This window comes from Peromyscus maniculatus, chromosome 4 (assembly GCF_049852395.1).
Source record: "Peromyscus maniculatus bairdii isolate BWxNUB_F1_BW_parent chromosome 4, HU_Pman_BW_mat_3.1, whole genome shotgun sequence".
NCBI lineage: Eukaryota > Metazoa > Chordata > Mammalia > Rodentia > Cricetidae > Peromyscus > Peromyscus maniculatus.
In genome coordinates this window covers 6551534-6564221 of record NC_134855.1, presented here as the reverse complement: position 1 = coordinate 6564221, position 12688 = coordinate 6551534, and the positions used below count along the sequence as shown (strand labels likewise).

Below are 12688 nucleotides of genomic sequence, written 5' to 3'. Positions count from 1 at the left end.
CGACATATTCTGGACTCTATGGGCACCCACACTCACAAGTGAACAAGCATGCGTAAAATTGAAAAATAAAAATAAGGGGCTGGAGAGATGGCTCAGCAGTTAAGAGCACTGACTGCTCTTCCAGAGGACCCAGGTTTAACTCCCAGCACCCACATGGCAGCTCACACCTGTCTGTAACTCCAAGATCTGACACCCTCACAGACATACATGCAGGCAAAACACCAATGCACATAAAATAAAAATAATAGATAATTAAAAAATAATAATTAATATTAAAAAAGAGAGGAACTTTGTCAAGATGGCCAACATGAGAATGTTGCTGCTGCTGGAAAACACTGGTTTTGTGCGTTGTCCTGGCAACCCAATAGCGCCCTCCCAGGTAGTGTGCTGGGAGGTTCTGGCACGTGCGCATTAGAACCTGTGCAGACAGCATGGCCCACTCCAGTGAGGAAGTGAGAACAGCTCACATGTGTTCACTGGAAGAATGAATGAATGAATGAATGAATGCACAAAACGGTGCATAGCTAATGAATAATGAGGGAAGGTAACTGCCACGGCGTGAGTGTTGTAAACAACAGAGGTCTCACAGAGGCCAAGGGCGACCTTGATCTCCTTCCTTACTGTCCTACTTCTGCCTCCTAGGATCAATACCTAGGGTATTGCCATGCCCTGACAAAAATAGATTTTTTTTAAACATACACAGAGGGCCAGTGAGATGGCTCACTGGGTAAAGGGATTGCTGCCAAGTCTGATGGCTTGAGTTTGATCCCTGGACCCCAGGTGGTGGAAGCAGAGCCAACTCCTGCAACCCCTGAAAGCTACCCTCTGACCTCCACGTGTGTACTGTGGCACATATGCACATGGACACAAAATCAGCATATGAACAAGAAACACACACACACACACACACACACACACACACACACACACACACACGAGCAAAAACACAGACAATAATCACAACAAAGCAGGGTTGAAACACAGCGGTATATGGTAGAGGAGGAGACCGATCGCTCCAACCAGCCTGGATGAGTGAATTTATGTGACAAAAAGAAATGACCAAGCTTGGAAACAGATTTCGTGAGTTTGATCAACATTTATGCATGGTACTGGGAGACGGAGAAGATGCTGACAACTGATGGAGACACACACAGAGACAACCTGAACACTGCAACTCTTGGTCTGGGGAGATGGTGTTTCTCTGGCCTCTCTTCCCCACAGGGAGTTTGCTGAGACAAAGCATGGTTCCTGCATAGAAAATAAGAGGCTTACAATGGGCTCTTTAAAGTGTAAGGTGGGCTGGAGAGATGGATCAGAGGTAAAGAGCACTGGCTGCTCTTCCAAAGGTCCTAAGTTCAATTCCCAGCATCCACTTGTAGACTCACAACCATCCATAACTCCAGTTCCAGGGGACCTGACGCCCCCTCTGACCTCCATGCACACCAGGCCCACTCCTCGGCAGAGCCCTGGCCTGCTCCAGAAATGTTAAAAGGAACATAGCCAGGCTCCCAGGAGTCTCAGCCTGACCTTGTCCAGTCCCAGCTCCTTCATCTACTCCCCGATTTGGTTTTCTCAAGGGAGGTCCTCTTTTTCCTGCTTTCTTCTTCCCCTGGCCTGTCTGATGTTCACTAATTTTTGAAGCTCTTAATTTGTTCATTGCCTTCCTAGTGGGGCGATGTGGAGACTTTCATTAGTGAGGATGAGCCCCATGTCCAACCTTCTCCCAGCTCTGAAGCATCTCTCTCTCTCTCTCTCTCTCTCTCTCTCTCTCTCTCTCTCTCTCTCTCTCTCTCTCTCTCTCTCTCTCTCTCTCTCTCTCTCTCTCTCTCTCTCTCTCTCTCTCTCTCTCTCTCTCTCTCTCTCTTCTTTTTTTCTCTCTGTAGCTTTGCACCTTTCCTGGAACTCACTCTGTAGCCCAGGCTGGTCTCGAACTCACAGAGATCTGCCTGGCTCTGCCTCCCCAGTGCTGGGATTAAAGGCCTGTGCCACCGCCGCCCGGCTCTGAAGCATCTTTTCACATGTGCCATGTGCCCTGTATTTGCAAGCCACTCTGAGCTCTGTGCTCCCCTCTGTACAGCGAAAGATGCAGCTGGTGCCTTGGGGTGACCAGGACTGCACCGAGACAGGGAGGATGGGTTCCTCGGGGCAGTCTTCTCTACCTGCTCTGTGTCTGAGCCAGAGCCACAGCTTTCTGCCTTGGCTGAGTCCTTACCCTGGTTCTCCTGCAGAAATCTCCTCGCCTGCCCTCAGGCCACTCCATGGTGCTCCTTGGCTTAGAGCCTGGGCTGCTGAAGCTGCCCACCCCTCCAGAATGCAGAGTTGTAGAAAATGTGGGCTCTCTCTTTCATTCCATGCAACACTGCTTGTTGGACCACACTGGTGCCCCAGGAACTGCCGCTCTCTAGCTCTGTGACCTTGAAGAGGCTCCTTCACCTCTCAGAGCCTCAGTATCTTCATCTATACAATGGGGGCACAATGCCACCTTGAATGGGAGTTAAAGGAGATAATAGCCGGAGCCTGACTCATGAGCAGAGGAGCCGTCACTACTGTTACTGTCATGGTCGTAGGTATAATTGTTCCTCAGCGTTGGCTGGGCGCATTATAAGCAAAACAGCCACTCCATAGCTCCTGTTGACCATGGCTGCACATGAAACACCCTTCCATAGACACAGGAGCAGAACCCTGTTCCATGCAGATGCTCATGACCATGAGAGCTGAGATGCCAGGAACCTCTCTCGGGGATGCTCCATATTATCACCATACATAGAAACCCGGTCTCGAAAACAACACAATAAAATAAGTTGAATGGGCACTTGAAGAGTGATGGAGGTTGTCCTTTGGCCTACACATATACATGCACACATGAACATGTGCTCCCGCACACACTGGCATAGTGCGTGTGCGTGTGCATGTGTGTGTGTGTGTGTGTGTGTGTGTGTGTGTGTGTGTGTGTGTGTGGCAGTGTATGTATGCTATATGTTTTGAGCAGCGCTGCGGATGCAGCCCAGAGCCTCTGCATGCCAGACAGGTGCTCTGTCTCTAAACTATTCTCAGCCCACATTTATAATTTCGTTTGCTCCAGGAATGTCTGACAATATCGTGTTGGAGGTTATTGCAAAGAAAACACACCTCCAATTTCTCCTCTTAAGCACCAGTTCAAAATCTGCCCCCTATAGAATAGGATGGCATTGCGAAATTGGGTGCTTCATATAGACGGAGTGAGTCTCCTAAGGACGCGTGTGCTGGTGTTCACTGGCCTGTGGCAGTGCTAGGAGGCTATGGGACCTTTAGGATGTGCTGTCCTGGGAGAGGTACCATGTCTCGGAGAGCACTGCCCTCCCAGAGTTCTCACGGGGCCCTGATTGGGAGGATCACTGTAAGGTCCGTCTGACCCTCCTGTTTCTGTGACATGGAATTTTTACAGTTACTTCTACACGGTGTAGGGCAGGGAATTTCCAGCACCACGCATGACATGGACCCCGCAGTGCCTGACACTCATTCTCCCCGTTGGCCATCTTCAGGCTCCTGAGCAGTCCCTTCCGCAAAGCACTGGGAGCCCATGGATGATGACCTGCCTGACTCTCCAGTGCCACCTCGTGGCCTGATGGGTGACTGCAGGTTCAGTGTAGAAATTCTGGCTTGGGATTTAGTAGCTACTAAAATAGAGGGTGAAGAAAGAGAGTGGGGAGTTTTTCACAGAAAGCCACATGGATGCTCTGTCATATGGAGGAGATGTCCCTGCAAGATTTTGTGCTAAGAATATTTAATATGTCACTTGATGGTCAATTTTCCAAATGAAAAGGTGGAGGTTCCCGGGACCCTGGCAGGGATATCCAGGGCTCCAAGGGATGGGCAACGCACATATTCTTCATCCAGGGAGTGGATGTGGGTTCTTCTCCTTCTTCTCCTTCTCCTCCTCCTCCTCCTCCTCCTCCTCCTCCTTCTCCTCCTTTCTCTTCTTCTCCTCCTCCTCTTCTTCCTCCTCCTCCTCTTCCTCTTCCCCCTCCTCCTCTTCCTCCCCCATGTCCATTTGAGAATGCAAACATTTCTTTGCATTACACAGTAGTTCCCCGGTGTGCTGACCCAAACCCTGCTGGTTTGGAGCCTGGGCATATCATTGTTCCTCCTTTCCTGCCTGACCCTGGCATGTCCCCTGTGTTCACAGGCACCCCCAGGATCTCCCGTCTCCATTTTTGACCTCCAGACTCTAAGTTCAAGTGGGGTGTGCCCTTCCTCCATGCCTCTTGTGGCTCTTGCCTCAGCCTCAACCCCGCTGTTCCCTCTTCCCAAACGTCCTTGATCTCTGTCTTGCTCACTCTACTCTGACCTCCTTGGTATGTTCAAGGCAAGCACTTCCTCTTCCAGGAGGTTTCCCCGGAGTGCCAGCACTGTGGTAATTGCCTCCCCGCATCAAGTCACTTGTGTCTTTTGAGTAACTAACTGCTCGTACTTGACCCAGGAGACCTGGGTCCTGGAAGAAAGAGAAGATGGGGATGGGCACTCCGGGCCCTATCTTCACCTCCAGCCAAGCCTGGAGGTTGGATCAGAACTCAAAGCGGTGAACAGACTGCCCTTGTCCTGCAGTGACTTGGGGACAAGGTCTGCCTGGTATAATCTGGGGACACTGAGAAGCCATCAGTGTCCTGCAACCTCCAGGAATGGGGGTTTTGAGGAGGGGACTCCTCCCTCTCTCACTCCCTCGTCCATGCCTTCCACCTGGACTGGGGGGCGGGGGGTGACAGGCAGGTAGCAAGGCATCAGTGGATTAGCCCAGCCCCCAGCCCCACATTTTTTAGTGACAGGATTTTAGACATTGCTGTAGGCTAGAGGGTTGGCAGCCCACTGCTCTTGAGGAGTGGAACATGGAAGCCCTCCCCCGCTCACCCTGCCCCAAGCCGCCCAGTTCCAGCTTGGAGCTCGGCCACCAAGGCTCTGTTTAGTCCCGCCTCCCAGCTGTGAGCTTGGGCCATGGGACTTAGATTCTGAAGGTGGGAGAATCCCCTTGTCTCCAGGTGTCTGGTCTGGCCTTGGAGGATCAGATCCTAAGGCCAGAAACAGTGCCCCACCCCGGGGAGGAGCAGCAGGGGAGTGGGGGTGTGGGGGTGGAGGGGTGGAGGTGGGGATGGGGGTGATAGAGGGGGGTGGTAAGGCTGAAATGTCTGTGGTCAAAGCTGCTTTCCAATCTTGGTTTTTTCCTCGTGTTAACTTTGTTATATTGACCTATCACCTTCTCCCCTGGGCCTCAGTTTCCCTTCTGAAGCCTGGAATCCTGCCTTTCAGGGTAGTTGGGGGGCACAAATTGAGGAAATGGAATCTCTGAAGTCACTTAGCTGCCAGAATTACCCAAATCGGCCAGCTCAGCAGAGGCTGTGGAGGAGCAGGCCTCTAGGGGGCGCTGGTGTTCACAGGCAGAGTAAGAGGGGCTATGGTGGATCTCAGGTGGCCCTGGCAGCCACCAGAGCCACTCTATTTGGTGTGTTCTGTTCCCTGGCTAAACTGCCCAACTGTGCCTCGGTGAAGAGACCCTATGCTTGGCCTCTAGCTCCTCAGGGGCCCAGCTGTGGTCCATGTCACCCCATTCATTTGGGGGCGTCCCTGGCATATCATCTTATTTGGGGCCGTCCCTGGCATGCTCAGCTCACATACCTCAAACCAAAGACTCCCCATTCCATCTTCTCCTCTTGTACCCCAGTAGCAAGGACCAAAACCCTAGATGTAACCTGAACACTTTGAGAGTTTGGACTTTTCCTGCTCTCCACGGGCATCACTCTGGTCAAAGCTGCTGTCACCTCTCACCTTAGTGACACAGCTGACCTCCTGCCCCCATTCAGTTCTCCGAGGCCAATCATATTATCACCTTTCTGCTCAGCAGCGTCCTTCTTCCGGCCCCCAACCTTGGCTACCTTTCTGGTTAAGACACTCAGATTCTGCCTCCTCCAAGATGTGGAAGCGTGGACCACTCCCAGAGAACCCTCTCACCCAGCTCCCTGTCCCGCTTAGTAACTTCAGATCTCAGCTGAATGGCCTCTTCCGGGAAGCCTTCCCTGATCCTCACCCCCCATGAGACCAGGTGCCCCTGGACCAAGGCTCCAGTGTTCCTCACCCACACTGTGTCAGGCTTTCTCCATCCTTGGTGGTGACCATCACTTCCCTGCTTCTCAGCCTGGTTGGCACTCAAAGGACCTTCCTAAGCAAGGGCCGGTTGAGTGCAGGAAGAGGTGAGTGAGTGTTGGGTAACTGGGCAGGGGGATGGTGACGGATGACTGCGTGGGCTCAAGGCTGGAGATGCAAGGGGCTGAGGTGGTACAAGAAGGAAGGGAGGAGGAGACTAGGAGGTGGAGTCGGGCAAGACCAGGAACGCCCCCAAACCCTGTGTCCATGACTTGCTGCTCCTGGCAGCCACAGGGAAGTCCAGCAGTGTCACAGGCAGGTCCCTCTTAGGCCCAGTCCCCATCCCCCAAGGAGAGGCCACACGGGCGTGTACAGGTTGTTTATTTACAAATATACCAACATCTCATCTTTTTCTCATTGTTTCCATTTCTGCTTTTGTGGGAAGAGGCAGGTGAGTGGAAGGCGGGGGGTGGTGATGTGGTAATGCTAATAAATAATTTAACAATGACAAGTTATTAAATAAAATGTGTATGGGGATGGCAGGCGGGCAGTCTGTACAAGGTAAACGGAAGAATACGATGGGAGGCCTGGCCCCAGCCAGCTGCAACAACCCCCCTCTGGTGGGACCCCGGGGCAGGGCAGCAGCCCAGAGACCGTTGGCAATCGCCCCTGTGAAGGGCCGTGTGCTGAAGGGTCCTTCCTGCTTCCCTGCTCCAGGCCACATGTGAGCCTCCTTGTATCAGGTGTGAGTGTGTGCATGTACGTGTGTGTGAGTGTGGTGGCCCTTCCCCACAGTGGTCAGCCCTGGGCTGCGGCATCCCCCTGGCCCTAAGGGTGCTCAGAGCTGAGTTCATCTTCCCTGTGTTCCCTGACTGAGCAGGGGGGACATCCAGGTAAACTGGGGTGGTGGCCTCACTTCAAAGGGATGTCCCTAAAGGAGAGACCGCCTCTCTGCTGGACCTACTCATGTTGTGGCAGTTCCTCACCGTCCACACCCCCTCCAGGAAGCCTCCACGACAGCAGGCTGCCTGCACTGCCCCTTGGTCTGACCCTCACACTGCTGTGGTGCCCGTGTGTGGCCTCTTGTGAGTCTCTGAGGGCAGCAGAGTATGGGGAAGCCTCATGGAATGAGCCCGCAGAGGGCTGTGGCTGGGACAAAGCCGGGGTACTGTCCCTCCTGTGTGACACCTGGGCAGGCTCCTTCCTCTGCCTGAGCCTCAACATGCCACATCCCCAGGCAGGAGGTGGGACTCTGTTAGTCTCTGAGATACCCCTACCCATCTCTCAATTTCTGCCTCTTACTCCCACATCCCTCTGCTCCTTCAGGCTGAAGGCTAGCCCTCCCAGCCCCATACCCCTCTGTCAGCCTCAGCTCCCCAGCCTGAGTGGGGTCTTTAACAAGGTCTGGGCAGGGCTGGGTCAAAGGCCACCTCTGCTCACAGGACAGAAGCCTGAGTCCCTGCAGCAGTCCAGGGCCGGCGTGGGCGCCCGTGTCTCAGCAGGGCAGCAGGCCACAGCCATGGTGAAGGAATCCTGAGAACGGCTGGCTGCCAGGGCATCTCCAGCCTGATGGCTGAGGTCCCTCCTCTGGTAACTTAGAAGTGTCCTGGTAACATCTTCTGCCTGGGGACAGCAGCATGGGGACAGCAGAGGCCAGGGCAGGACTGGGAGTCTGGAGGCCCCGGAGTAGGAAGGGAGGACCCTTAGGGACCAGCAGCTGCTGTGAGGCACACTGGTCCTGGGTGGGGGCCTTTCGGGAGATAAGGAAGATGGGGACACTCCTGTTATCCCGTCCCGATGCAGTTCTGTCACCGCCGGGCTGCGAGGCCTGGAGCACATCCCTGGCCCTCTCCTGTCTCAGGTTTCCGCTGCCACAGAAGGGTGACCTACACAGCCCATTGGTATTGTGTCTTCCAACTTAAAACATGGTTAAGAGAAGGCCAGGTCTCCCTGGAGCCGGTACCCACCCTGGGTCTGCCCCAAATATGCCCTGTACAATTCAGCCAGGGGCCTGTGCCAGACGGGGGAAGGGTGAATCCCAGGAAAGCAACTGGTCCAGGACCCTAGCTTCAGCATGGAAATCAGCGATGTTCTCTTTATGAAAAGGGACACAGGAAGGCTGTGTTGGCAGCTGCTCTTCCCCGCTGACTCCATCTTGTGACATCTCAGGGGGTTAAGGGGGTTTGAGGTCTCTCCAGAGACAGAGAACAAACCCACACAACTGACTAGCCAGACACAGGAGCCCAAAGTGGAAAGAGAGAGAGACACTCATCCTTATGAGCCCACGGCTAGAGCTCGGCACACATCAGGATGTATGTCGGGGGTTAGGATTCAGCATTAAATGAGTGACAGCATCCTGGGCGTCTGGCCCAGGACCCAGTGCCTGTCGGGGGCCAGTGGAGGTTGCCAAGGAAAGACCCACTATTGCTTCTGCTTTGGGCAGGAAGAGTCCAGGGGACTCCGGGCTGGACTGACACAGGAGGCTGAAATGCTGGGGGGCTCTACACTGTGCAGGGGTCCTGCAGGGAGCCCCATAGGGCTGACCTCTCAGCCAGCTGAGACAGAGGGAGAGAATACAGTGGGTTCAGAGTAATGCCCCGAGCTGACTGAGGCAACGGAAGGTCAGGTAACTAGGTACAGGCCAGGGTCCTCCCTGGGCTCTGAGCAGTCAGCCTCCCATCTGCACATGTTGAGGAGTTGTGGCATGTCACTGTACCAGTGCGAGGCCCAGAGGCTCATTACACAATGATATGGGTGGGTTTCCAAAGACCTGAACCACCTGCTGGATCTCGGGCCACATTAGCAGAGGTAAGGTGGAAAGCAGGGGAGGGGAGGGGCCTGTTTGGTGTGAGCTGGCTAATGTCAGGAGGGAAGCTTGGTCACCCAGTGCCACCCCGCAGAGGAGTACAGTACCTGCCCGTGTACAGCCTGTCTGCTAAGGAGACTAAGGGTCAGGAGGGGCCACAAGAAGGGCAGCTGCCCTGTCCAAGAACAAGGGCCAAGGGAACTAAGTACCAGACGGTGTCAAGCCGGTGACTCTTGAGGTCCTTTCCATCTGGATCATCTGCCGTGGCCCGATTCTACCTGGTTCTGCGGGCTCCATCTCTGGCCTGGGACCTGGGTCTGTGACTGCCCCCCTGCCCTGCCTGTACAGAGCCTGGGATACGGCCCACCGAGTCACACCTGACACTCCCTCCTTCCGTTCTCTCCAGCTGCTCTCAGAGACAGGCCCTGCCCACTGACCTCACTGTCGCTAGGCTGCAGAGCGTCTGTCCACCTCTTCCACGTCTGTGTGCGTGTGTGTGCACCCAGGTGTGTATGCATGTTTGCACAGGTGTGCCTTTACATATGCATCTCTGTCCCTTTGGGTCTCTGGGCTCTGCCCACATCCCTCCTCTTACTTGGGACTCCTAGTCCAGGCAGGGCCAGAGAGCTTGTCACCCCTGCTCGGTTCCTCCTCTACTCTGCCCCAGCCTAGGGCTGGGGACAGTGACCCTGGGCCTCTTGGACCCAGAAACCATCCCCTGCGCTGACCAGAAGGGGAAGTGGTCACCTGCGCAGGACACCCGTATAACCGTTTCTCGGGTACCAGGCACTGTCCCAGGGCTGGACTTGCAGGGACAATGGAGCTTGGCTGGAAACAGAGAGAATGTTTAAAAAAAAAAAAATAGAACAAATATAAGCTTCCCAAAAAAAGAGGTGGGGAGGGGAAAGACGGTGACGGAGTCAGGGGCTGGGAGGCAAGTGGCTGTCCAAGAGCTCTGGGTCCCCAGGGGTCACACGGTCTCTGTGGGCAGGACACAGTCCCTGCCCAGGCTGCACCCATCTGCCTGTCTGGCTGCGCCCAGTGGGCACTTGAGCCAGGTCCGGCTGGCCGCGGGGAGGGCACCGTATGGCTGTCTGTAGAGTCTGAGCGGGTGGTGGGCTGGGGGGCCGGCTGGCTGCAGAGGCCTGTGGTCCCACCCTAGGCCCAGGCCCAAGCGTCCATGCGGCCCGGCTGGCCCTCAGGAGGCAAAGTAGGAGCTCTGCATGGAGTAGAGCCGGTCGATGGGGTTCCCCACGCGGGCCTGCAGGGAGCCCACGTCCGAGGATCCGAGGAAGCAGTCGCTGAGGCTGGTGAGGGAGGTATCGCTATCGATATCGTGGAAGATGGAGTCGTTCCCTGGGGGGTGCAGAAGGGATGTCAGGAGTTGGGTGTAGGCCAGGGCTCAGGGGGTCCTGGCAGCCCTGCAGGCTCCATGGCCAGGGGTTATGGGCAGGCCAGCTGGCTGGGGCTGGGCCCTTCCTGTCACGGGGAGGCGTGCTGGCAGTGCTCGCTGGACTGCCCTGGGCCCTGGGCCCTCCATTTAGGGCGGCAAGGACTGTCGGAGCCTCTGTCTGCCCGTAAGGCAAGGACAGAGGGCAGTGCTGGGCAGATGGGGTGGGGCAGCTTACCATAGGGGTTCATGTGGTCACCTGGCATTTGGGGCGGCGTGAGGCCCTGTTGGAAGGGGTCGCTGCTTCCGTAGGGGCTCTGCTCCATGGCCACGATCTGTTGCTGCGGAGGGGCCAGTGGCGTGTAGGAGGCCATCATGCCCTCCATGCGGCTTGACAGGACCTCTGAGGACAATGGATGCCTTCACCAACTGGTCCTGCCTGCCCTGTCCTGGGAGTCCCTCCAGATGCCCGTCACTCCCCTCCCGGATGCCACCTTCCAGCGTCTCTCTCCAGTTCCTTCCCCCAAACACTTCCCATTGCTCTGTCTTCCATCTGCTCCAGCTGTAAGGGCACAGCTGGAGAGGAGGCAGGCTATGTTGGCAGTAGCCATGTACCACGGTTCACCATGGGGGAGCACTAAGAGGAACGCGAGCCTAGGAAAAGCCCTCATCCCCGCAGAAACTAAAGCACCACCAGGGAGGGGCACCACAGGCTGGGGAGGGGATGGTCTGCCAGGTGGGAAGTCCAGCAGCTGGGGCCAGACCATCAGGGAGTGAGGCCATCAACGTGGGCAAACACGTTCATCGTGGTAGGGCAGCTAGGCCACAATGGCGTGTTTTAGGAACGGAATGCAGCAGGGTCCCCTCTGGGGCTATCTACGCAAGGAAGGTGCTGTGGAGAAATATTGGGAGGCTGGGTCTGTTGGGGAAGAGGAAGTGGGGGAGGCCCTGGGGACCCTGTCAAGGTCTCTGTAAGAAAGACAAACAATACTCATGGGGGTACAATGGGTGATCGACAACCGCTCCCCGGATGGCCACGGAACAGAGGGAAGGGTGGGGGCCAGAGGCATTATGGGCAGTGAGGTAGCACCAAATGGGCTCTGGTGGGCGGGGAGGATTCTAGGTGGCATCTAGGAGGGAACAGGGCCACTGGCGAACAAGGAATGCTGTCCTCCAAGAACAAGTGGGACTGCCTGGAGGCTGGAGGCAGAGGCCTGTGGCCCCAGGAGGGCCTCTAAGGAGAAATAGGAGATACGGGGTTTAGGTCCCCAAGTCTAGGCTGGGACGCTGGCCTGGCTCCAGCCTTGAGTGGCAGAGCTGCCTGTGGGTGCCTAGCATCTTCCCAGGGCTGCCCGCTCCCGCAAGCAGATGGTTCTGTCCCCTCCCCCACACAGGCGGTCTCTGGAGCTCTCTGTACCCCCTCCCTCCATAACTTCAAAGTCTCCATGTCCCTGTGTAGCCACGGAGACCATTGCCCCCCAAGCTGTTGGTGCTGCAACAGATTTCTGACCTTGGACAACCTGTCTTCCACTCCATGGACTGGCTCCTTATTGCCACCCACCACAGGCTTCCCCACCCCCACCCAGCTTTTCTGGGGCACTTCCACAGGATGAGTGAGCAGCAGCGTATGTCACTGCTAAAGTGCAGCTTGGAGCCCTGTATGTGGGCAGCTTCGCCCCTTGCTAGTGGTGGGATCCCAGAAGGTCCCTGGATATCCCCAGGCCTCTGTTTCCTCATGAGGTATGCCTGACAATCCTGACCTGGAGGGATTCCATGAGAGCTGAGTGAACCAGGGTGGGCAAGATGTGAGGCCACACTGAGTGACAGGACAACAGCGGCTTCCTGACAGACCACCCTTCTGGATCCTGACCACCCTTCCGGATCCTGACCACCCTTCCCGATCCTGACCACCCTTCCGGATCCTGACCACCCTTCCCGATCCTGACCACCCTTCCCGTTCCTGACCACCCTTCCCGATCCTGACCACCCTTCCTGTTCCTGACCACCCTTCCCGATCCTGACAGACCACCCTTCTGGATCCTGACCACCCTTCTGGATCCTGACCACCCTTCCCGAACCTGACCACCCTTCCCGATCCTGACAGACCACCCTTCTGGATCCTGACCACCCTTCTGGATCCTGACCACCCTTCCCGAACCTGACCACCCTTCCCGATCCTGACAGACCACCCTTCTGGATCCTGACCACCGTTCTGGATCCTGACCACCCTTCCCGATCCTGACCACCCTTCCCGGTCCTGACCACCCTTCCCCATCCTGACCACCCTTCTGGATCCTGACCACCCTTCTGGATCCTGACCACCCTTCCTGATCCTGACCACCCTTCCCCATCCTGACCACCCTTCCTGATCCTGACCACCC

General features: G+C 56.0%; 1 protein-coding gene across 2 annotated transcripts in view; it reads right to left on the bottom strand.

Annotated features, from left to right (window-relative positions):
- Window positions 1-6475: 6475 nt before the first annotated feature.
- Lmx1b (LIM homeobox transcription factor 1 beta) overlaps window positions 6476-12688 on the bottom strand; it is an 80950-nt gene continuing 74737 nt past the window's right edge. Inside the window, exons 7-8 of one of the 2 annotated variants that reach the window (XM_076568839.1) lie at window positions 10546-10710; window positions 6476-10273 (exon numbers count right to left, since the gene is read on the bottom strand). In XM_076568839.1, the coding sequence (XP_076424954.1) occupies window positions 10116-10273; window positions 10546-10710 (323 nt within the window). In that variant the 3' untranslated portion in view covers window positions 6476-10115. The remainder of the gene's footprint in view (window positions 10274-10545; window positions 10711-12688) is intronic. The other variant, XM_006988719.3, reaches the window with a different exon arrangement.